The 26,429-nt window shown below is 45.0% G+C and overlaps 1 protein-coding gene across 4 annotated transcripts in view; it reads right to left on the reverse strand.

The window, feature by feature from the left end:
- DENND5A (DENN domain containing 5A) overlaps nucleotides 1-26,429 on the reverse strand; it is a 299,668-nt gene that overhangs the window by 92,120 nt on the left and 181,119 nt on the right. For all 4 annotated transcript variants that reach the window (XM_085648154.1, XM_085648156.1, XM_085648155.1 and 1 more), the window contains 3 exons: nucleotides 24,389-24,517; nucleotides 19,849-19,970; nucleotides 890-1,035 (listed from right to left, as the gene is read on the reverse strand). In XM_085648154.1, coding sequence (XP_085504280.1) covers nucleotides 890-1,035; nucleotides 19,849-19,970; nucleotides 24,389-24,517 — 397 coding nt within the window. The remainder of the gene's footprint in view (nucleotides 1-889; nucleotides 1,036-19,848; nucleotides 19,971-24,388; nucleotides 24,518-26,429) is intronic.

Genomic DNA, 26,429 nt, shown 5'->3' on the forward strand with positions numbered 1-26,429 from the left:
GCTGCTGGATCGAGTAGCGGCCTGTTATCTGCCAAAGTTGTGGGCGGGCTGGGCGGGCCAGTGGAGGGAGGTGGGGAGAGTTCAGTGACAAAAAATAAACTTAACGCCATCTCATCGCACTCCTCCTGCTTCTGACCCTGGGCACAGGCTCCCAGCCTGCCCTGCGGCCAATCCTGAAGCTGCTCTTGCATGAGAGCAGCTTCAGGCTTGGCCTGTGCATCTGCAAATTGCGCTCCCAGGCAGACTAGGAGCCCAAGATGTCTGATAAATCCCGGGTCACCCTTGTCCAATAGATGGCATCACTGGGCCCAACCGTCCAGGGATATTTAGCGTGGTACTGAGGACATTTCCTAAAAGGGGTCCATTTCAACGCCTACCACACATGGGCATTCTCTGGAAGTGCACCTCAAGGGTTGGAGACCCAGCTTTCTCAATGACCTCCGAAAAACATTGGAGTAGAGGAAATATCAGAATCAATACTTTAACAGTCTTTTTCGGAGGTGGGAGTTGATTTAAAACCACAAGAACCAGAAGCACAAATGCAGCATGTGTCAAATCTGAGAGCCACATTAGTACATGTCCAAGACAGATGACGGAGAAAAACAATCTAACAATGGAGTCCATGCCCACACGCATTGCTAGGGTCGAATCACATAGTACCTCGAGACTCGAAAAGGCTTCTTCGAACAAAAACAACTTGCAATGTACGAGACAACAGTACATTGCAGGACTATGAAGAGCATGTGCCTCAACAGCCCCAAATGCTACAAAGATAATATAACCCGAGAGGCAATTGCAACACCTACCTAAGTCCCATAATGCTGACTGGTTGTTGGTTGACTGCATCAATAAAGTAATTACTTAGAATATTCTCATTGAATTCACTAACCTCAAAAGTCATCTCTAGCATATTCCTGGGTATCTGCAAGACTCCAGTTTCTCCCAGCTCTCCGGAGATGCAGATCCAGGGGTTGGCTGTAAACATGGACCCCCCAAGCTTCTTACTTGGAGCAATTAATATGTGATAGGGGATCACTGTGTGAATGAAAAATGAAATGCCAATCAAAGCTTTCATTTAATGCTTTACAACAACTTAAATTTATTTGTAAATATGCAATCTGCTCTTAAAAGAATGAAGGGCTCACTTAGTATAATGGGTAATAGTCTAAAAGGCATGCATGAAGTCAACCAGATATAAATTATAAACATGTAAGAACTCAATTAGAGACAGTTTTGGTGACTAAATTAACGTCTGGTTGTACTAGAAAACACATACCAATGTGTTCTGGTAATTATAGGTTACGCATGATGTAATTCATATTTATATTTTATAGTTATTGATTCCAAGTTCTTCAATATCATTTCATTTACGCAGTACAATATAATAGTACCTTGAATAAAATGGACACATACAATGAAATGCTCATGCACAAGAACACAGAGAAGGATCGGAACATCAATAGAGGTGTGAAAAGATGGGAGACAAGTGAGAGCAAAATAAGGCAACAACATTGCTAATCTGTGTCACAAGTCAATTTAGTTTAAATCATAAAATAAAAATTTTTTTGTGAATGGGTGGGTGGGATTTTATCTTAACATTCCTTTCTTACATTGTGAAAACTTTGGCATATTTCTTTAACTTAGTTTCTATGTGAGGCAGGAAGGAGAAATAACAGAATTCTGGAGAGGCTCAGGAGTGATCATTGGGTGGCATTATGGTGAACGGTGTATGAAAGGAGAGGGCAACTTACCTGTAACATGACATAACATGTGTTTGTAAAGCGCACGTTCACCCCAAAGGAGACCTTAGCGCTGAATAACAGAAGTTTATTGTTACCCAAATGAATGGTACTGGCGAGTGACAAGAGAATGACTGTCTCAATTAATGAGAGGAATTTAAACCAAAGCACTGCACAGCAATACAAAAAAATTACTATTATTTTAGAAAATAATAGCTTAGTTGTGCGGGCTTCACAGCACATGTTGTCTAGCATTTGAACAGCCATGACATGCCTGACCGAGCAATATGGCATATACCTTCAGGATTACATTGACCTTCATTTAGAATTTAGAATTAGATTTTAGAATTTAGAGATAGAAATGGTTCTTAACCCTACCACCGGATGCACAGTGCTAGGTAGGCATGGACCTCTTAATATGGTGGATGGGCCACTTGAAGGTCTTTGTTCATGCAGCATGCTAGCAAACTGCTTGCTACCCCCTTATTCATTAATGGTTTATTAGCCTAAGGTCTACATAGGTCTGGGGATGTTAAGGAAGGCTAAGGTATCACTCTCCAATTGCTGCCTACTGGGATTTGTGAAGTAAAGCCTGCTGAACCAATCATTCCAGTGTTCTGTTTTTGTAGTTGCTGATTAAGAGCCTGATTTAGTGTTCAGAGTAACCACACTCCAAATTGAGAGATGTTAAAAGTTTGACGGACTGCTCCGTCAACATGACGGTACTGTCCGTCAAACTTTTACATGTTTTTTTATTTTCAAAAACAAAGTGGGATTTAGTTTTTGAAAATAGAATATTAATGCCTCTACATTTAGGAGTTTTATCCCATTTTGTACTTTTCCATGCCCCTTCCTGCCAGGCCTTTACCTGAAAACTGGCCATTTGACCGCCCACTCTAAATGAGGCAGACAGACCTTCAGTTTTGCAGAGAGGGTACTCTATCGCTGCTGCAACAGAAGATACGTCATAGGGGACATCCCCCTTTTGTTTGGCCACAGCCATCAAGGACCTCATTTTGAGACCAGTGGCAGGGAACCCAGTGGCGGCTACATGGCCTGTGGTGTCAAAGTGCCCCTCCACTGATACCAGCTTGGAGACTAGCTGACATTGGCCTTGCAGCACCACATGCATGATAGGCATGGACGAAGGTGCGAAAGCTGCACAGTCAAATACAATTTACCAATACACTAAACCTGGTCAGGGACCACATGGGTCGATGTTGGGGGAGCGATCCGACCCAGAGCCTGGGGCACCGACACTGCCCACTATGGAAATCCTGGCTGCTATGCAGCGCACCAGAGCCGCACTGGAGATTAAGATGGACACAATAGCCATCTATGTCAACTAGACTTCTGTAGAGTTGCAGAATGAGTTACAAGTACCGAGGAGGACATCACAACCCTTAAAAAAGGAAATCGAGTCGCTTCAGGCCACAGTGGCGGGTCTCAAATTTAGTGCAACACAGGCGGAGGAGCGCACAGAAGACGCAGAGGGGCATTCTAGAGGAAACAACATACACAGAGCAGAGGGTCTCTCAGTGGAGCTTTTCCTGGAGGACTGGATTGTTAACACGCCTAAGCCCAAACAACTCTCCAAATTCATCATAATTGAACATGCACACAGAGCACCGGTGGCTGCGCCGAGACCGGGTGCCCCCCCGCAAGCTCCAACAGCCCGATTGTTCAATTACAGGGATTGGGATGTGATCCTCCGACATATACGCACGCATAGCCTTCCAAGATTTGAGGGCAAACAGATACAAATTTTCCCTGACTATACACAGAGGGTGCAGGATCTTCAAAAGAACTTTCTGCTGATAAAAAAATTGTTGCAGGAGCACAATATAAAGCACAGTGTGATGTTTCTGGCTAAACTCTTGATCCAGCATGAAGGCCGGGTTCAATTTTATATGTCACCACAAGCTGCAGTGAACTGGCTTCTGTCCTTGGGCCTGGGTCGGAAACATCAGGATCTTGAGTGGCAAGAACCAAGACGGCGAGGTGAAGGGTAGACAAGCAAGATCCAGCTGTGAATGATGGGTTTTTTCTGGATACCAGGTGAAGGCTGTATAGATAACTGTTCGGATTGTCAGGGAGGTCGTATTCACTGCCTCCTGTTGTTGGGGCTCCTTCACTATTATTGCTATTTGATTAGGCTATTAAGTGATAATTCTGTAAAAAGTTTCTTTTGTTATGCTTCACGACTGGGAGCGGCAAAGAGCCCTACCTCCTCTTGATTGCTGAATACCTTCACTGCTCTTGCGATTCATAGAGGCCTTGCCGATTTGGACAGTATCAACACCTAGGTTTGTTATAGTGCTTTAGTTGGGAATGGGAAGGGTGGGAAACTGTGGCAGAGTTCGGGGCTCCTTGGGCCGCAGGTAGAGTCAGGGGGTTTTGTACGTTCTGCCTAAGGTAAGTTTTGCGTAGAAACCAAATGCTCCAATCTGTTGTTCTGTTGGGGAGCTTCCATTGCCCGCTGGTACTGCGAGATAGGACACTGATAACTGCCACACTTGGAAAGGTACAGGTCACAAACACGAGCCCTATATAATAAGCTTAGGGACTAAATACAAATTCCTAACTTGGAATGTGAGAGGGAAAAATAGACCAGAGAAAAGGAATAGGGTGCATGCATACCTCCGGCGATATGGAGTGACATTTCTCCAGGAGACACATACGTGGTGAGATTGTATCAAAGACTTGAGGAGGTGGTGTCTGGGGCAAGTCTAGCCAAATCCTACTCTGGTTATGCCTGAGAGGCCCTGAATTGGGTTGCCTCAGGGGTACTATTCCAGAAGTCACATGTACAGGTAGACATGGATGGGAGGTACGTCAGTTTGTTGGGTACATTGGATGGCCTTGAGTTTAGTCTTATAAATGGTTATGCACCTAACATCGGCGATGCAAAAGTTTTTGGCAAGGTGCTGGTGGTTGCACAAAACAACCTAAAGGCAGAAGTGGCCATGGCAGGTGACTTCAATTGTGTGTTGGGTGGTGGGGTGGATAGATCCCCTCCAAGTCGAGGCACTAAACCCAACATGACGCCAGCTCTTGAACACAGGCACAGGTGGGTATAGGACTGATTGACATATGGTGAGTGCAACACCCACAAACAGTTTCATATTCATGTTGTACCCCAGCGACAGACACATATAGTAGATTAGATTTTTAAAAACATTTTTTTTTTACAATCAACAGCAATGCAATGCGCAGTAGACTTGTGTTACTTAGGTCGATATATCTCCGATCACTTGCCCTTGCTGCTTACATACTCTCTGCTCTGGCCACTGCCTACTGTCCCACTATGGAGGCTCAGAGTGGAAGTGTTAACAGACCCAGTCTTCCTCAGCCCACTTATGGACTCCATAGATCACTAAATTTTAAAAACAACACATCTCTATTGGCATTTTATTCATACATTCTGCGTTACATAATACTTGTCTGACATTTGTCATAACATCTCTTTTAAATTAAGTATTTCAGAAGTTGGGGATATTACATAACGGCCAGATATACGACCCGTTTTTGCATGCGCAAACTGATTTCCGACCCGTCTGCACATGCAAAAATCTCATAAGCCATGTACAAAGCCTATTTAGCGAGTCGTAATTTATTTGTTTTGGGACTCGCTATTAGGAAGGGGCGTCCCCTACCTTATAGCGACCGCAAAGCCATGTACCAATGTTTTGCAACTACAAATGCGGTCGCAAAACACTCGCAAATTACCACCCTCTTCACCCTCTTTCATTTTTTTTTTTTTTTAATGCTGCATCTTGTTTTCCTTTAATGAAAACTGTATGCATTTAAAAAAATGCTTTATTTAAAAGCAGTCCCAGACATGGTGGTCTGCTGAGCCCAGCAGGCCACCTTACCTGGGAGGGTCTGCCATTCCCAATGGGGTTGCAAATTGCGAGTGGCTCATTAATATTCATGAGCCTCGCATTTTGCGACCCCATTGGGAATTGCTCACAGTGTCTCTGACATTGTTGTACATCGCAATTTGCTACTTGCAAATTGCAACGCAATTTGAGAGGCGCAAATTGTGTGGTTGTACATCTGGCTCAACATCTTTAATCACTGCATAATGTTTTGAAGAGGATGTGACACACAAGTTGGTGGTCAGTCTATTTTGTCCACTCCACCTATTATGCATTCTAGAATTCAGGTAACATTTCCTATATCTGTCCCTCCAGCAATGTAGTGTGCTTCCCTTTTATGTCGGGCTGACTACGTTCAGGCGGGAAGTGGTGTTGCCATCTAAGAATCGTATATAAAAGAAATTGAAGTAAGGAAAATAATAATAAAACAACTAAACTACTTGGCCTGTGGTGATGGGGGGTCATTCATCTATTAGCCCGCATTATAGCAGGCATGATCCCTATGCAGGTCCCTCCAGTCCCTGTGGTACCAACATTCCTCTGGTACAGGGTGGGGTAAGCAGAGGGGGGCCACCACCACTCAGCAGATCCAACAAAGTCAGTCAAACTCAGTCGGGTGTAGTCCCATTGTATTCCTGTTCTAACCTGTGGAAGATTCACCCTCTTCGATTGCGCTACTGGGGGGGCTTGGGTATTCCCAAGCATGCAGTGTATCCTTCCACTGCTCTGCTATTGGGTGTTGTCGTATTTCCCTCAACACTTCTCTACGCATCGCTTTCTACTCAGCCCCAGCCCAGCTGGTCACCTCCTGGCTCCAAATGTTTAGCTGCGGAGTTATGGGTAATTTCCACATTATCGCTATTTACCTTTTGGCAAGCGCCAGGTCTATAAACCTGTTTCCCACCTTACGCTTGGGTGGGCGGGATAAGAGACCCAGTAAGCAGACCTCCGCAGTGGAGCCAAGTGTACGCTCCAGGGCATTATTAATTTTAGAGAACACATTGTGTCAAAAAGTGCGTAGGGTCTCGCAGTACCAGGTCATATGCATAAAGTCTGTATCTTCCTGATTGCACCTCGGACATTTCCTTGGCTACCCTCCGAAGGCGGCAAAAACACGATGCGGCATCAGGTAGGTCATATGTATGTAATTAAATTGAACATATTTCAACCGCGTATTCAGCACTACTTTCTTAGGAGGCTCCAGCACTCTACTCCATTCCTTGTCAGTCAGTTCCCTGTCTAGGATCCTCTCCCATTTTCCCCGCAACTTCAGTAGCGGAGCCAAGGAGGCCTCGCATAGTGATGCAGAGAACCATTTGACTTGGTGTCCATCTGTTCCCAGGGTGATTAATGAGTGCAACACCCCATGCGTTTCCGGTTCTTCTCTGCTCAGGCCCCACAACTGCCCAAACACCTGCAGTAGTATCTCATATGTAAGGAACAGGCCCGGTGGTAAACCACACCCTTCCACCAATTCCGCAAAAGGAAGTAGAGTTTTCTCCTGGTAGCAGTCACCCATTGTCTTGAGTTATGATCAACTGCGGTTCTCCGTGTGCCAGTCCAACTAAGGGCAATTCGGAGAGTATTTCGGGATATCGGGTAGTTTTTTTATGCAGCGTCTCCAGCACTGTAGTGCTGTAGTTTGCAGTGTCGGATTGTAGGGAACCCGGGTTGTATGGTCTAAGAGTTTTGCCAACAGAAGTTGAGGATTTTGGTTGGGCTCCATCAGGAAAGTCCCCCATGCGTTCACTCCCTCCAGCCATTGGGCCAACCATTGTAGCTGGGCAGCCAGCTGATAGAGCTCAAAATCCGGCACACCCAGGCCTCCCTCCGCAATGGGGTGTCACAGGGTTTGGAGTGTAACTCTACGTCTCCCATCGCCCCAAATTAAGTCTCTCATCAGTGAGTCCAGGTTATGGAACCATCCCGCAGGCATTAATACTGGTAAGTTGGCAAAGTAGTACAACAGGCGGGGTAGTATGACCATTTTAGTTAAGGATATTCTAGCCATTACGGGAAGCCACATAATACGCCAAAACATCACGCTAGACCTAATCGATCTAAGTGCTTTGTCTAGGTTACCGTCCCTCAGATCCACTAGTGAGTGAAAAACCTGGATACCCAGGTATCTGAACGTGTCCGACGCCCAGTTAAGGTCTGCAGGCAGGCCCAGAGGTTGGGTCAGAGGGTCAGAGGTCCAGCCACAGGGAACAGGTATGTTTTTTGCTTATTCACCCGCAGGCCCGGCAGTCCCCCAAAAATCTCTAGGAGTCGTAGGGCAGTCTCTGCGCCTTTTTCGCTGTCCCACAGATAAACCAATAGGTCATCCGCTTAAAGTGAGTTGGTGTATTTTCTTCCCCCTATTGTCAGTCCCATACACTCCCCGCCCTGACGAAATAGTTCGGCTAGAGGTTCTATCACCAAAGCAAATAAAAGTGGTGACAGGGGCATCCATGGCGGGTGCTTCGCGCTATCTTATATGGTGAAGAGATATTATTACTTGTCTTGAAACTCGCCGTGTATAGTAGTCGCACCAACTTCACCCAGCCCTCCCCTAAGCCCAGGCGCCCCATGACCTCGAGCAAGTAGTCCCAACTCACGGTGTCAAAGGCCTTCTCCAGGTCGATCGACAAAATAGCGACTTGTCGAAGGGACCGTGCCTCTGGGTGGTAAAGCACTGAATATAACCTATGTAAATTGTACGAGGTGCTGCGGGAGGGGATAAACCCATTTTGGCCAGCGTGGACTAGACTCTTAATATAATATGGAGTTGTCTAAAACTGGAGAACTACAGCAGGATCAGATGGTTCAATTATGTGGAATCGGAGTTGACTGATATTGTGCTCGTAAAACTTTTTAAGGACCCAACAACATGTAGGAAGATGTCGAAGCAGAAGCTGATCAATACATATATGCTGAGGGCTCACTATATTCAAAGGGAAAAGAATCACAATAAACAGGCCGTTCTCGCTTATCAACTAACTCCACCCCTGATTGAGGGAGGGTTTAAATATTTAGCGGACATTAGTATACCACAACATACATTTATATTATTGAGATTTTGGATGAATTTGATTCCGTTGATGCTAGGTCACCAGGAAAGAAGGTATAAGCACTCAGACTTGACCTCGTGTCCCTGTAATAACCAATCCCCCCAAACTGATTTGCACTTAGTATTGTTCTGTGGTTTCTACCAGAAGAAAAGAAAGGAATTATTTGTCCCAATTTTAAAGCGCTATTATTTTAATTAATGTCGGGTTGCACTTTATTTCTTAAAATCGCTGTCTGATCCTCTAGTCTGCTTCTTGGTAGCGACATTTATGGGCCTGTATAAAGAAAAGAAAGCAGTGGGACCCATAAAAGGCTCTAGTCTACTTATATTCACTTATTTATCAATGTAAGGGAAGAAATTATATACTTTAAACTACATTTTAAGGGATTGCGTTTACATAATTTTACCGGATTTTTAAAAATGAATTTTGAATATGGACTTTAATCAATATGAACTGGAATTGTATGTTGACCATTGTATTTCATTTGTGCTTTTATGATCTTATTTTAAAAGATCAAATAAAGTTTTCTAGATGGCAAATGACTCTTCTCTTCATATGCGGGAGTAGCCGAAGCGGCAATACCATGCTGAGTATTTTAAAATCATTACTGAGCATGGAGAGGGGCTATAGTACCTCACCCCAGGCTTCATCTTGGGGAGCGGAATCACCAATGTATCTCGCGTGGTTTCCGGTAGGTGGCCTAGTTGTAGCGACTCTGCATACATAGACACCAGTCTTGGTGCTAGTTTGGGCTCATATTTCCTATAAAACTCCGCTGGGAGGCCACCTAGGACCGGGTTCTTCCAGTTGGCCATAGAGGCGATAGCTCCTCAAACTTCCTGTAGAGTCACAGGTCCAGCCAACTCCTCCCTAGCATCATCATCCAGAATGCGGAGGTTTAACAGGTCTAGGAAGGCGCTAAGATGACGCATAGGGGGCCCAGGGGCGGCGGCATTGACAGTCTCATAGTAGCTTTGAAATAAGCCATTAATCTCTCCTGGGTCGTATATAGTTAAGCCATTTGCAGTCTGTATGTGTCTGATTGGAGACCCATGAGTTTCCGGCCTAATTAGCCAAGCCAACAGGCGACCAGCTTTCCCCTCCTCCCCCTGTACCTCATCTATATATGCTCTATAATCATAGGACCTTAGTCTCTCCAGGGCGTCATTTTATTGCACACGTCTGTTTTAGAGGCTTGTATGTGCCTGTATGTCCTCTCCCTGTATGTTATCTAATGCCCGCAGTTCCCCCTCTCTAGCCAACAGGGCCAGGTGAAGATACTCTGCACACCTATAGTTTACCCCATGCAGTGGCCCCGCACCACCACCTTAAACGCCTCTCATTCTATCAGCACTGATAAGGTGGAATGCGCATTTTCAACAAAAAACCTGTCAACAAGGAAGTGCAGGGAATCACGAAACGGTACGCCCTATAAGGACATGGGATTGAGCCACCACGTAGAGATTGGGGGTCTGTCTCTGTGGGGTCGATATGACAACAGCAATGATCTATGGTTAGAAAAGGTCTGTACCAGATATTACGTATGGGTAGTAGAACCACTAAGGGTAGGTGTCTATCCCCCTCCCCCTCGCCCCCCCATCCCAACACCAACTCCATGTAAGGAAAAAGCAATCCGCCTTCTGCATTGTAAACAAGCCAAATCCCACACGGGAAAAAGTAAGAAAAGAATCCCAACATGGATCACCTCACCAGTCCCAGCGCAGTGTGGCAATGGCTGCCAGCCCGCCCAAACCCTTCATGCATCTTCAAAAACTAGTCAAGGCCCAAACCAGCTACAGTGAGGTCCTTCAGGGGGTCATGTCTTCGCTCAGTGCTTCACAAGTGCGTGTGAGTTGCAAAAGATTGTGCAATGCACCGGCCTCAGTGTTAGTCCAACCTGAACAATTTTACGCTTCAGCCCAGTGCAGCTCTGCCGTCTCCAGAGGGGCCATGGCATAGGGCCACGTCCGTTCTCTGCAGCAATCTTGTCTATATTAGCTCATCTGCAGTCTTCGTGGTTACCTGCGGCATGTTGAGGCTATCTCCCCTGGAAGAGTCTGAGTCTTAACCTTCTGTACCCCTCACAGAGCGCTATCCTGCCTCTGACAGAGACCCCCCTCTCAGCCACTGCTTGTATTGCTGTCACTCTCTCCCGCTCCATTTGGGAGGGACTTGGCTTCTTTGAGGCATTTCTCGCAGGCCGCTTCTTGGGCCGTTTCCTAGATTGTCTGAGCAGTCTCAGTCTTGTATGCCTCCAACCATTCCCATACCACTGGAGGGTCCTCACAGAAGGGAGTCTTGCCATTCAGTACTATGCGGAGCCGAGCAGGAAAGATAAGAGAATACTGGAGGCCTTCAGTCCTCAAAGCTTTCTTAACTTCCAGGAAAGAGGCACGCTTCCGCTGAACGTCGAGGGTGTAATCAGGGAATATTGAAACCCTGCCATTGTTTACCTCAAAGGGACCATCTGATTGTGCCTTATGCAGCACGATGTCCCTGTCCCTATAATGCAGGAGCCTGGCCTCGGAGACCGACCTGGGGCCGGTGGACGAGCCGGTACCCGGTGCACTCTCTCAAAGGTGTAGAACTGTGTTAAACCTTCCGGCGCAACAACCGTGCAGCCAATCCATCTTCTGCCCTGCGCTCCAGTGTCCGTAAGGTCCGCCACTTGCCTGGTCAGTGCCTGGTGTGCTGGGGACAATTCCTCAAGGCTCGACTCCACTACTTTCACTCTTTCGTTGAGCTTCTGGTGTTCTGCTCCTAAGACACCCAGCCCCACCAACACTCTGATTATATCTGGGTGCAGTGTCGCTTTGGTGTCTGAAATTGCCTCTAGGATCTTAGCTAATTGTTGCTGTATAGGGACCTCTAGCTGTTGCGTCTTCAGATTGCCTGGGGCTTGCTCTCTCAAATCCTCTTCCAGTTCTGGAGCAATCTCTGCTGGCTTCATTCTGGTTTTGCCTATTTTTGCCACCTAAAGTCAATGCCAGCTTAAGATACCCCTAGGGTCCCCTGGAACTGTCCCCCTCAGGGGTGCCCGCCTCTAGGCCTCAGGTATGTAGCGCTGTATTCTACTTTAGCCTGTCGCACTCTGGGGGGCTTGACAGGGGGCAGACACGGACTCTATATAGTGTGGTGCAGGCACTGCAGTGCACTCTGCTCCTGCGTGGCCCCAAAGTCCCAAATGTCAGGCCTCTCCCAGGTCGTAGCCAGTCCCACCAGTGCAGCTCCTCTATTTCAAGCAAGATCGCTCCAGCCTTTAGGCTTCGACAGAGTTCTCCCAGTGTGGGGGCTCAGATTTCCCTCACCTGCTTTATGGCGATCCTCTTCCACGCACGAGCTTCTCTGTTACACCGGGCCGTCTCTCATCGTCTCCGGGCCGCCCAGGCCCTGCAGTTTCAGGGGTACCACGCTGGGATCTCCAAGTGCCTCTCCAGGGCGTTATCCTCTGTGTCCTGCAGTCACAGGTCCTCTGCCGCGACTTCAGGGTCCGCAAAGTCTGGCGGGTAATCGCTTTGCTTAGCAGCGATCGCCCCGTCTGCACTTTAGTAGGCCCAGCTACGCCCAACCAGGTTCCTCGAGCCCAAGACCCGGACCGGAGGTCACCACCAGTTCCCGCTGTTCCAAACCTCGGCCGGGTTCCAGCCGTCTGCAGTCACTGCAGGGTCCGCAGCGCCAACGGTCGCATCCGGCCTACGCACTGCACTCTTCAGCCGCCTCGGGCCCATGGCAGGCAGGCCCGCTCCCAGCAGGAACAACTCTCCGCTGCTGCAAATATCAAGCTCCCTCAGTAGGGGAGGGCCGGGCAGGGCAGCTTCTCGGTCCAGCCCCCGACCTTACACTCATCGCAACGATCCTCCAGGGCCCAGGACCAGCTCCCACTCAGCTCCCGGCCAGGGTCCCGCCTTCGGCACATGCTGCAGGATTCACATCACCACAGGTCGCATCCGGTCTGCGCACTGCACTCAGCGGCTGCCGCGGGCCCACAGCAACCAGGCCCACTCCCGACAGGGACAGTTTTCTGCTGTTCCAAATACCACACTTCCTAAGCAGGGGAGGGCCACAGGTGCGGGCCGGACAAGGCAGTACCTTTGCCCTGCCCACAGCCTCGCACTCGTCGCAGTGATCTTCCAGGGCCCTGGCCCAGCTCCTGTTCGGCTACCGGGGGCTCGGGCACAACCCAGCCTCCTCTCCGCTTCTGATTCAAGCCCCCATAAGGTTCAGCAGCCCCTCCGAGATCAGTACGCACCTTTTTTAGTATGCCAGACTGCTGGTTGCACAGATTACAGCTGGATAAATGACGGGCCGGTGCGGAGCTAAAAGCTCACACGTCTGCCATTACTGGCTGCCAAGCAACGCCCCCTCCTCCATAGATCACTACTTTGACGCTAACTGAAATAGTGCAGGCAGTAGAGCTGTAGAGTGGGATGCTATGAAAGTGGTTATCCGGGGTGTGTGTATGGTGATGACAGAAGGTATACGCCAGACACTAGAGAGAGAACTGACACAAGGCGAAACAGCCTGGCCACCCTAGAGCAGGCGCTGTCGACCCCTCCGGAGGCTTTGAAGGAATAGGACAGAATGCTATACCAGGTGTGTGCACTGTGGGACCAACTGGACAAACACGTCTGACTCACTAGTCGCCAGAGATTATGTATGAAGGGTGATAAGGCAGGGTGCCTACTGGCTCGGTTTATACAGTCGGAAACCTCGGTCCAACCTATTCGACCAATAGGAAATCGAGAGGGACACACTATTACTACACAAATGGCGATAAACACAGTCTTTGCAGATCACCTTAGGGCTTTGTATGCGACACCTGAACGATCAGAACTGCGCTCACTCCCTGAATGTCTATCCCAGCTCTCTTTGGAAGAGCGAGAGATATTGGGCGGCTCGTTGACCAAACAGGAACTATTTGGAATGGTAGAATCATTAAAGACAGCTAAGAGGCCTGGGGAGGAGGCAGCTTACCAACTGAGTTTTATAAGGCTTTCTCTAGGACCCTGATTGACAACATATTGCCAGTATATATGGAGGCGTTGGACAGAATGGTGCTCCCGGATACTATGAGGGAGGCTCTCATTGTACTAATACCGAGCCAGAGAAGGATCCCATGGACACGGGCCCCTATCGCCGGCTCACTATGTTGAATGTGGATCAGAAACTCCCAGTCACGCTCTGGCAGTGTGATTTTTGCCTTTGCCTTATTTACCACACATGATCCATATGGATAAATCGGGTTTTATCCCGAAACGGACAACGTGTGCTATATTCGACGTTTGACACATGTACTCCGCGGCCCTGAACTAGCAGATGACCTCTACGCGTTTGCTTTTCTAGACATTGAGTAAGTATTTGACTCAGTCACCTGGGACTATGGCAAGTATTAGACAAATTAGGAGTGGGATATAATTATATTAAATGGGTTAAACTACTTTATGAGTGCCCAATAGCGAGAGTGCGGACTGGCCAATATGTCTTGACCAAGATCTTCTTAGAATGGGGCACGCGGGAGGAATGCCTGTAGTCCCGCCTGATTTTCGCCCTTGATATGGAATCCTTATTGTGTCATTTTTGGCAGATGCTACGGGATGGGGCATACGAGTGGCTCATATTGAACATGTAGTTATGCTTCATGCAGATGACACAATGATTTCCCTGCGTCCCCCCCATCCTGTTAAATGTCAAACGAGAATTTGGCGACTACTCAGTTCTACGACTCATTAATGCTAAGTCGTCCCTGTTTCCAATAGGATTGAGAGGGCGTGGGGCATCTTGTGGACCACCTGCCAGAGGTGGTAATACCTTGGAAGACTGACATGTCAAATATCTTGGTATTTATGTCACCCATAGTGTACAACAGACCTGATTTGAACTTTGGTTGGGTGGTACATAATTTACGTCCATCGATAAGATGAGTTGTGGAACACACTGAAATGATCCCCGATGGGCAAAATAGCCCTCATTAAAGTGGCTGTACTGCCCAAGTGTCTATACGTCCTGCAAGGAGCCATGTGTAAGAGCTCACATCGAGGGCATCATTTATGAGCAAGTTTGAGCTGCCGGAGCGTCAATTTTTTTTCTCAAAAGGGAATGGCATATGAGTGATATGGATGTTCTGGACTTAGAGTTCTATCATTTGGCAGCACACCTCCAGCATGCGATCCAGTGGCTAGCTGGAGAGAATAATCGGGAGAGGTCACTCCTGGCTGGCAGAGATGATGGCCATCAGCTGGGAGCATTGCTGATGAGGGGCAGTGGTGTCCCAGACTCCCTCCTCCACATGATCTGACCGTTGTGTTGACTCTGGGAGAGGACAGTGCGACGATACTGCAATGGGCCCTGTATGCCCAAAACCTACACTTGTAGATAGTGCGACCGTTTTAACAAATAGCACAATCTTTGGCAATAGATAAGTGGAGGGAGGGTGGATGCATTATGCTGTCAGACCTATATCCAGGGGGCTGCTTCATCACTGCAAGATGTAGTTCAGTCATTTGGTCTTGGGCAAGGCCAATTTTCCACAGTATGCTAAAATAGCATTTTCTAGTGGCCGTCGTTCAGGGAGGTTCCTGAACCCACATAAACAATGGTAACTATACACTCCCTGGCAGGGAGTCATAAGCAGATTACACACTTGTATAGCGCTTTGCATGCTGATCAACGGCTACCGCCGCTCCAAGTTGAGGAGACCTGGCAATGCACCAGCGATGATCTCATTACCCCTAAGGAGTAGCTTAAAATTCATGATGGTTTACGTAACGTTTCTATAAACAGACGCTTTACACTGATACAATATAACTATGTTCACATAGCCTGCCTCTCCCCTAGGCGACTGCACACTATTTATCCTGACAGGAATCCCAAATGTGCTAGATGTGGTTGTACAGAAGCCGATTTCTTCCATGCTGTGTGGCACTGGTCGGTTACTGCGATTTATTGGGTGGAGGTATAAGCCCTAATCAAGCCTGTCACGGGGTGGGAAGTACCCTGCAAGATTAAACAATGTTGCTGGGCATATACCCGGAGTACATGAAGAAGAAACGTAGTAGGCGGTTCACCTTGGAAGACTGACATGTCAAATATCTTGGTATTTATGTCACCCATAGTGTACAACAGACCTGATTTGAACTTTGGTTGGGTGGTACATAATTTACGTCCATCGATAAGATGAGTTGTGGAACACACTGAAATGATCCCCGATGGGCAAAATAGCCCTCATTAAAGTGGCTGTACTGCCCAGGTGTCTATACGTCCTGCAAGGAGCCATGTGTAAGAGCTCACATCGAGGGCATCATTTATGAGCAAGTTTGAGCTGCCGGAGCGTCAATTTTTATTCTCAAAAGGGAATGGCATATGAGTGATATGGATGTTCCGGACTTAGAGTTCGATCATTTGGCAGCACACCTCCAGAATGCGATCCAGTGGCTAGCTGGAGAGAATAATCGGGAGAGGTCACTCCTGGCTGGCAGAGATGATGGCCATCAGCTGGGAGCATTGCTGATGAGGGGAAGTGGTGTCCCAGACTCCCTCCTCCACGTGATCTGACCGCTGTGTTGACTCTGGGAGAGGACAGTGCGACGATACTGCAATGGGCCCTGTATGCCCAAAACCTACACTTGTAGATAGTGCGACCGTTTTAACAAATAGCACAATCTTTGGCAATAGATAAGTGGAGGGAGGGTGGATGCATTATGCTGTCAGACCTATATCCAGGGGGCTGCTTCATCACTGCAAGATGTAGTTCAGTCATTTGGTCTTGGGCAAGGCCAATTTTCCACAGTATGCTAAAATAGCATTTTCTAGTGGCCGTCGTTCAGGGAGGTTCCTGAACCCACATAAACAATGGTAACTATACACTCCCTGGCAGAGAGTCATAAGCAGATTACACACTTGTATAGCGCTTTGCATGCTGATCAACGGCTACCGCCGCTCCAAGTTGAGGAGACCTGGCAATGCACCAGCGATGATCTCATTACCCCTAAGGAGTAGCTTAAAATTCATGATGGTTTACGTAACGTTTCTATAAACAGACGCTTTACACTGATACAATATAACTATGTTCACATAGCCTACCTCTCCCCTAGGCGACTGCACACTATTTATCCTGACAGGAATCCCAAATGTGCTAGATGTGGTTGTACAGAAGCTGATTTCTTCCATGCTGTGTGGCACTGTTCGGTTACTGCGATTTATTGGGTGGAGGTATAAGCCCTAATCAAGCCTGTCACGGGGTGGGAAGTACCCTGCAAGCTTAAACAATGTTGCTGGGCATACACCCGGAGTACATGAAGAAGAAACGTAGTAGGCAGTTCACAGTTATGGGACTTATAGTGACTAAGAGACGTATTGCGATCAGTTGGCTGAGTGCTAGACCCCCTACGATTTGGGACTGAAGAAAATACCTTCTGGAGTGGGCAGGGGCATAGGAGGCGTATATGCGACGGACACGACGGGATGAAAGGGTGGCAGATAAATTGCTTTCCTGGGAAGTTATGGTGTAGACGGGAAACAACCATTACAATGCAGTCATTACAACGCACTATCTTAACAACGCAGTCATTACAACGCAACATCCTTTACATCGCATACCATTACAACGCAGCCATTACAAAGCATGTCACTACAATGCATGTCACTAAAATGCATGCCATTACAACGCATGCCACTACAACGCATGCCATTACAACGCATTGTAAGGTAAGTAATGGGAAATAGTAATTTTTACCCCTACACTATCCAACACTTACTCTACTGTTGCACTCACTGGAGTGGGAATAGTAATTTTTACCCCTTCACTATCCAACACTTACCCTACTGTTGCACTCACTGGAGTGGGAATAGTAATTTTTGCCCCTACACTATCCAACACTTACCATACTGTTGCACTCACTGGAGTGGGAATAGTCCTTTTTACCCCTATACTATCCAACACTTACACTACTGTTGCCCTAAAAGTATTATGCGTTGTAATAGTATGCGTTGTAATGGTATGCATTGTAATGGAATGTGTTGTAAGTGTAGTTTCTAAAAATGCGTTGTGATGGCATGCTTTGTAAAATCATGCGTTATAATGGATGTTGCCATGTAAAAACCACATTGAAAAGGCATGCGTTGTAAAAGTTTGCGTTGTAACGTGTCCTATTCGGCTCAGGCATTGGCGGCACTGTTGGAGGAGGCTGCACTCGGTTAAATGCATGCTGACCAGCATTGTGCAGATCAGTTCTCTAAATGTGGTGGTGTCTGAAGGTGGATGGGGCCTGTAGATCTTGTCAACTTATCTTTGATGTCAGGCTCTGTCCCAGACAGTTGGAAACAAGCGCAGGTGATGCCTATTCTAAAAAAACCTGCTCTGGATCCTTTAAAATTTGAGAACTACCGTCCCATCTCCCTCCTTCCTTGGGTGGCAAAACTGACCGAGGCCCATGTTAATACTATTTTATGTAACCATCTCCATTCTGCTAATATCCTAGATCCTTCTCAGAATGGTTTTCGTCCGGGTCATAGCACTGAGACCGCACTTCTTTCTATGGTTGAGTACCTGCGAACTTTGCTGGACTCTGGTCAAACGGCGGCTTTAGTGCTTTTAGATCTCAGTGCCGCGTTCGATACCGTCTCCCACGCAATGTTATTACAACGTCTGGTTGAGGTTGGTGTCGATCACGTGGCTCTTGAATGGTTTCGATCGTTCTTATCGGGCCGTACTTTCAGGGTTGCTACCCCTCCCTTCCAGTCTAGACCTTTCTCTATCACACAGGGTGTTCCACAGGGGTCGGCTCTCAGCCCCACACTTTTCAATATCTATGTGCAGCCGCTGGCTGCTGTCGCCAAGCGCTGCAATCTGACCATGGTGTCTTATGCTGACGACACGCAGCTGGCGGTTGCAATAAGTGGGGCGTCCGACCTAGAGGCCACCAAGTTTCGTGAGGGAATCAGGTCAGTGGCCTGTTGGATGACAGACAATTGTTTGCAACTGAATGCAAAAAAAACGGAGGTGCTTATTGTTGGCAACCAGAGCCATTTGTGGGGTGACCATTGGTGGCCATCTGAGCTCGGCCCTACCCCTCTTCCTGCTACCGAGGTAAAAAACCTAGGCATCTGGCTAGACTCCAAACTTAGTTTTGTCTCTCATACTAAGAAAATCGCTGCCATGTGCTTCGGGATTCTTCGTAGGCTTAGACCTATTTTTAAATTTTTCGATGCCCCAACCAGACAGCTTATTGTACAAGCTACTATTCTGTCTCGGTTGGACTATGCGAATTCCCTTCTGCTTGGAGCTAATCAGGCCGAACTTTGTAGACTCCAACGCGTTCAAAACGCTGCCGCCAGGGTCCTGATTGGCCTGCCGAAATTCTGTTCGGCCAAAAAATCTATCTATGGACTTCACTGGCTCCCTGTCTCTCAGAGGGTTAAGTTTAAGTCTCTCTGCCTTTCGTTTAAAATCCTGAAGCACTCTTCCCCTCAGATTTTGGAACATCTTATTTCACCGTATGTACCATCGCGGCCTCTAAGATCTTCAGGGCTTCATCTGGTTACAGTTCCTCGCTTTAAAAGGGTTAGGGCCGGGGGCCGCTCTTTTAGTGTGCTCGCTGCCAAGCTTTGGAACTCATTTCCCGCCCATATCCGCGCCATCGATGAACTTTTGATTTTTAGGAAGGCCGTTAAGACCTTCCTTTTTTCCCTGGATGCCTAGCACTGTTCACTGGGTTGTTTGTGTGCCGGTTTCTTGTTCAAGGAGCGCCGGGACGCCCCTTTGCTGGGGCAGCTGTGCGCTATACAAATCCGGCTAACATAACATAACATAATAGCAACTCAGATCAGGTTACACAATGGATGACCTGTGGATGCATTGGGATGCTTTTCTTACATATGTTGAACAGCTTTTGTATGGAAGCATGGGTGGGGGGAGAGTTGGGGGGGGAGTCCCAATACTTGTATTGTTCAAATGCTTATTATATTATTGGTGAGCAACAATTGTAACTTCAACCTAATACCTGACAAGTTATACTGTACTATTATGAATGAAGTCGGAACAGAAGTATGATGTATAAAGTTTGTACTGTTTTATTCTGGAATACTATATATGCAGTCATGCTTGTCAAAATGCCAATAAAAAGAAATACTAAAAAAAGAAGGAATCTATATTTTTTAATCAAGGAATATAATACTTACAGATAGTTGTGAAAACATTAGTAAAGCAAAAGTAATCAACAGCATTAAATGACAGCAGGTGATAAAGGAATTGTTCTTTCTCATCATCACAGCGTAGGAAAGCATAACGCTTGTATAGTTTTCTGTTGAAAGAAAGTATTTGTTACACATGGTCAAACAGGTGTATACTTTATAAAAGTTAGCAACATGTTGCTTTAATTAGGAAGTGCTGTTAAACTGGAAAATTGAACCAAACCCACCCACAAGGCCAACAAAACAAGACATGAAAGTACTCAGTCCAGTCATGGTATAGATGTGGAAAATAATGTATGGAGATGCTTTCTTACTAACTGTCCTGCCATTAAAGTCACCAACCTTCCTATTTGAAGGATATTGCTTGCAGCTCATTTCATAGTTGGTGCAATATTGTGACAACGTAAACACCAGCCACTGATTAGACAGCTAAATATAAAAACTTTATTTTCATATAGTGCTTCAAACGTCTATCTTTTGTAAGCGTTGTAAGAAACAGGTTTAACTGTTACCTTTTTTTGTAATTAATTTGTTAACCCTACAAGGACGGAAGAGTAGTTTGGTCTTGGCAAGAATCAAACGCAAGACCTGCCAATCACATCAGATGTCAGTGGTAAGGGCTTAAGTCACAGAGCTAACGTGTTGATGGACATTTTCACTATTGCACTCATCCCCTTCAACCTTAATAAAAATTCCTGCTATATTAAACAATAAATACAAATGATCCCTGTAGGAAGCTGGCTCTTTATATAGTATACCAAAAAGAGGTATTCTGTGTAAAGAGTCGAGGTATCCCTTATGAGTGGACAGCAGCTTGTTCTATCAATCCCAAGGTACTCTATCTAGGGGAGTGTGGTCGAGCGGCGGTAGGCTTATCACAGAAGTGTTAGACATTTGTTGCACACACATAGTCAATAAATGATGCTCACACTCAAAAAGGAGATCCACACAATTTAGATAAATTTTATATATATTTTGAAACCAAGAACTTCGTAAAGAGGTAAGTACTTTTTCGTTATAGACTTTTTCCAGTTTTGGCAATGTTAATCAACTGTGCATTTCTACGCGTAATGCTTTCCTATGGGAGAAAGAACATTCACTGCATACATATAGTTGCAGTACTTTTCTGTGGAACCCCCTTTGAAGACCAGCACTCGCAGGAGAGAGTAATCCAATTTTATTGGATCTTCCGCGCACACAAAAGCGTTTCGGCAAACACCTTTGTCAATGTCGGCAGCTGCCTGTATAGACCTCAGTATATACCCAGTTCTAATTTGGTTGCATTTCTTTCATCAAAATCAATAAAGGACTTACGAATTAAATTCAACAGTCCCACCATGAGCGCCTTAGAACATGTCATTCACGATAAATAATATATAAATGTTCATCCTCATATATAATTATAAATAATCTAAATCTGTGCTGTCATAATCTTGTTAAGCCTATAAATATGGACCAATACATATGGATATCTTACTGGGTGATTGCGACAGTTCTGTCTTTTTACAGTTGAGGCTTTAATGTTGTCATGCCCTGAATGGGCTAAATAGTCTCACCCTTAAATATTCCAATGTTAACATAACTCTCAATAAATTCCTATAGCGTGTCAATTCAATTGAGAGAACTACTATGTATTAAAAGGAATAGTTTGAGAGACATTGACTTTCAAAATGCAGCAGACGTAAGTATATAAAGATTTGCGGTGAGAGGATATCAGAGCGCCGTACTAAACAGAGCGAAGAAAAGAGTCCAACAAAAACAAAGGGCATATCTATTGAAGGAGGATAACTCTCAATAAATTCCTATAGCGTGTCAATTCAATTGAGAGAACTACTATGTATTAAAAGGAATAGTTTGAGAGACATTGACTTTCAAAATGCAGCAGACGTAAGTATATAAAGATTTGCGGTGAGAGGATATCAGAGCGCCGTACTAAACAGAGCGAAGAAAAGAGTCCAACAAAAACAAAGGGCATATCTATTGAAGGAGGATCCAAAATGATCTAAACCTCTTCTAGTGTGACAAACAGCTTAAGAGGAAACTTGCAGAGTAACTGGCGGATTCTCAAATCAGATTCCATTATTGGCAGTGATCTCCCAGATTTTTATCCCCTAATACCATTCTGAAAATCAAAATCTATAATAGATGAGCTAGTGGAAAGCCAATAATCCCGAAAACAATCAGGAACATCATTGAAACAACTGAAGGGATTCTTCCCTTCCCAGAAGTGCAAAGCCTGTGCCAAAAGTAGTAGGGCCCTTACAAATGATGTTACTGGGCTTGTGGAACCAAAAAAGATCATGAAACTCATAAATTGTAATACGACCCATATGGTCTATTGCCTGCTATGTCCATGCCAATTGAGGTACGTGGGAAGTAGTATCCATCCTATGAAAATTCGTATTCTTGAACACCTTGGAGTGATACCTCCTATCTGGTAGCGAGGCATTTCGAATCCCACCATGAAAGTAACAGGAATTTACTCAAGATGTTTGTCTAGACCATGTGCACCGAAATGTCAGAGGAGGGGATAGAAAACTAAAACTCTGTAGACTAGAATCTAGATAGCCTACATATTTCTCCAGTTAGACACAGCTTCTGAATCTTACAGGATAATTCCAGAACAAACTTTCAGGCAACAACAGAGGAGTTAGTGGTAGAGTGAGCAGAGGAGTTAGCAAGCAAATGGTATTTGTAACCTTGAAAGCTTTGAATGACTGAGAAGGTGGAGACCAAGAAAAAGAAGAATGACTCGAGAAAATGGCATTGAGGGGTCTTCACAATTACAAAGCCTCATTTGCCTGTCTACAGGGCCTTCTTTGTGGAAGATTCTCAATTAGAAGAAAGATCAGTCTCCGTAACGCAGAGGCAGATGAAGATCTTAATTAAGCAGGGTTGCAGATCAACATTTTTCCATCACTTCACAAAGGAGGAAGTGAGAAAATGGGCTCAGATGTAGCGACAAGTCAGCATTTGATAACATTTCTTCCGATGTGCTTCTCATGATTTCAAATATCTATATAGTATGAAATCACCTAGAGGCACATTAGTTTGCAACAGAGTCAACAACATATTGTGGATCAAAGCATTTGCCCTCACCCAAAGTAGCAGTTACAACATCCGACAGGGCAAGAAGATTTAGGTTAAGATACAAGGGTCATATACAAGGGTCATCTCATAGTTAGGATTCAGGAACTGTGGCACTTATGTGAGCTGAAAGAGAATGTAACTTCCAAAAAGATCTTCATCAACAGATTTGCCTTGGGGAGCCAAAGCATGCATAGCATTTATTAAGATGACATCATACTGATTTGTATGATGGATTGTTTTTTGAGAAGGGAGATACATCCATATTACTGTTGACAGTGATCCATTCGGCATAACAGACTCAGATGTAAGAGTTGGCAGAACTGATGTCAGGTAAAGTGGATTCAAAGGAACTCCAGGAGTTTAGTGACTGCCCCTCAGGTGGCATTACATCTTATTAAAAAATCAAATGACATCCTTTGGTTGTTCAGCTTGAATGTCCAAGGAGGGCATGGATAAAAACATTGTACTACCATTTCTATAAAGTTCTGTGAACAGGAATCATCAAAACTGGATGAAGCGCCTAAGGGTTCTCCACAAAAACGAACTGGTGAAAACAAAAAGACAAGGCAATTGTATGTTGGTGCAAAACAGAGGTGCATCAATTTGGTTTTGTGAGGTGTAAGAAATTCCAGAAAATTCAAATCTGAGGAGGAGAACTGTAGAAAATGAAAGTAATTGTTTCTCAGGTTAGTGCTAAACAGCTTCTCATGGACTTTGAAAGTGAGTTGAATGTTAAGGCCAACTGGAAAATCCTGATGACCAATCAGAATTCCAGATATTTATAGACTCATGAAGACCAGGTATTGGAGACATAAAAAGGTCTTATAGTAATGGGAACCTATATTCAGGAGAGGATGTTAGGCCTTCAGTTGCAACTACTAAGAGATGGTGCCAGTTTTTACTACAAAAGAACAATGGTTCTTCTTTCTACTTCTTTTGTTTGTCTACTTTTTGTGTTTATAAGGTCTTTCAGAATGTGGATCAGTAACGAAGGTCTGTAGCACTATTGCAAGTAGCAATATACATGCACCATAGACCTCATCAAGTCAAATGTAGTAGCTTTCATCCAGTGGCAAACAAGACTACTGCCTGATGAGAGCTCTCCCTCTCCATTACAGAGCTTCCAAACCACCTGCTTATACTTGACCACTCTCACCAATACAGTGCTTTGCAATTGCATCAGAGTGTTTGGATACATCCTTGCAAGCTTTCTCTTCAGGCCTATGTATGGCAGCTCTGTCTAGGGCCTTACTACTGGCTCAATTATGGTAGGCCAACTTAATTGCCATGTGTCAGGCTATAGAAGAAACAATCATTCCAGCTCTAAACTATTACTGATAAAGGCAAGGGAAAAGCTGGCAAACACATTGAGCCATTAGGCTTATGACTCCATTTACTATCACATTTTATGTTTTTGTTAAACTAATTGCACTCTTACTTGGTCAGCTCGTGGTCCATAAGAAGCTGTTTTAAATGTCTGGAAAGTAGTTTTTTTTCCATGGATAGGCGAACCCAGGCCCTTGCCTTACCAACATCGGTTTTGATCTCACCAATATTTTGGATGTGCCTGAAACAGAAACCAATATTAGAAACAGAACAGTAAGCCTGCTATCACCCCAGCCACAAGAACTATCACTTCAAAATTAACTACAACATTATCTGGACTCATTACATGGCACTTAAGTTAAACTTCAGTAGTTTTTAATCATACTATTTTTTCTTGACCTTATGTCAACTTGATAAAAAACCTTACAGATTAAAACTCATGCTGACTGTCCACTGTATAAAATGAAGGGAAAAAAACAATGAACCATCAACATAATCAAGGTCTGATAAGATAAACAGTGCATGAATAAACACTGCCAAATACGTACAACTATTACTACGAAAGAATAGGGTTACCCTAAAGGGAGAGAAGGGGACAAGGGTATTGATAGGTTGTGGTACAAGATGTGGGGAAGAGAAATAAACACATTTGAGAGACATGTGAAATTAAAATTAACAAGTATTGTGTGCCACAGCGAGGTGCTGTGATGTAAATGGGGAGTTGAAGAGTGTGGGAGTTAAATGGTTGAATGCAAGAGGGTGCAAAGTGGACTTTTAAATTAATGGTTGTAGAAGAGTCTATCTATTCCTATAAAAGCTCAAAACAAAGACAATCCTTTTTTTCAAAATTGTTATTCCCTGGATGTTTTTAGACTGTTGAAGAAATGCTATGTAAGGCCATAAAATAATTCATTCATCCCTGTTTCGTAAAGTTGGAAATTCAAAATGTTAGTTTACTGTTTGGATCTGTATTCGTAAGGCAGGAGATATGGATAATAAACAATATGTACTTAAACTTTCCTAGAGCAACAAGAAGATGCTTAGGAGCAAACCATGTTCTACCTGAATTACGTCCCCTCAGCGTGAATGTTTTTTTTCAAGAAAGGACTACAGTCTTTGCAGCAGAATAAGGGTAAGTGTCAGAGTTAATAGGTGGATCATTGAGAAGAATGGAACAACGCCTCTTCTGTTAATGGATCACGCTGGCAACGTATAATGACACTGTAGGGTCTGCACACATTCGGGCAGAATGAAGTAAGCCAAACTTCTGAAGGGGCTGTATAAATTATAAGAAGCCTCACTGTAGAAATAAGCATAAGAGGAGTGGATCAAAGTCCAGAGGTGATACTATGTGTGACTGACTGAGTTATGTGAAAAGAAACTGAATACTGATGAAATGCAAGTTATGATGTAAAAAGGTATAACATTGCTTAGTATGCTAGGGCTGTAATTGGAATTATTGTATGCTGTAGTGTGAGGAATAGACATAGCCACCAGTAGGACACCAATGAGTTCCTTTAATATGGTCTTTGGCTATCTCCACTGATATTAACATCTTTAATACATATGGGAGTATGAGTCAGCCAATACTGATCAACCTCATCCAGCTTGTCAGATTTTGAGTTAGTGCAACCCAGCAAATGCTTCAGAGGCTTTTCAAGGTGTGAGGTTACCTTTAGGGTATGAGGTTACAGGGAACAGACAGGAGGAAGGTCAGCTAGTACAATGATTATAATAAAGCAGGTGTACTTTGAAGCTTAGATTGACATCATGTGTGCAGGTCAAAAGCCAGTAAGAAGAGATACATCTTTACGAGCTTCCTATATTTAAAAAAGTGTCTTCCATGGGAAGAAATAAGGTTCCAGATGAAAATATGCAAAAATAAACTGGTCATCTACCAGCTCTAAATTGCTGTATTTAGGAGTATAAAAATGTTGCTCACATGGTAGGTGTGAAGGGCTTCAGCAGAAAACACAAATCTTAAATACTGAAAAGTTAATGCAAATAGTTTGGATTTTTTTCGTTTTTTCCCACATCTTTTTAATTACTATAATGTAAATTCATGTCTACATCAACAGGCAATTCTCAAGCAATCTTTATTTCCAGGGGGGACTCAGCGTTTAGAATAACTCCTATCATGTTAAATCTGTTGT

The sequence above is a fragment of the Triturus cristatus genome, chromosome 3_2 (assembly GCF_964204655.1).
Source record: "Triturus cristatus chromosome 3_2, aTriCri1.1, whole genome shotgun sequence".
In the NCBI taxonomy this organism is placed as follows: Eukaryota; Metazoa; Chordata; class Amphibia; order Caudata; family Salamandridae; genus Triturus; species Triturus cristatus.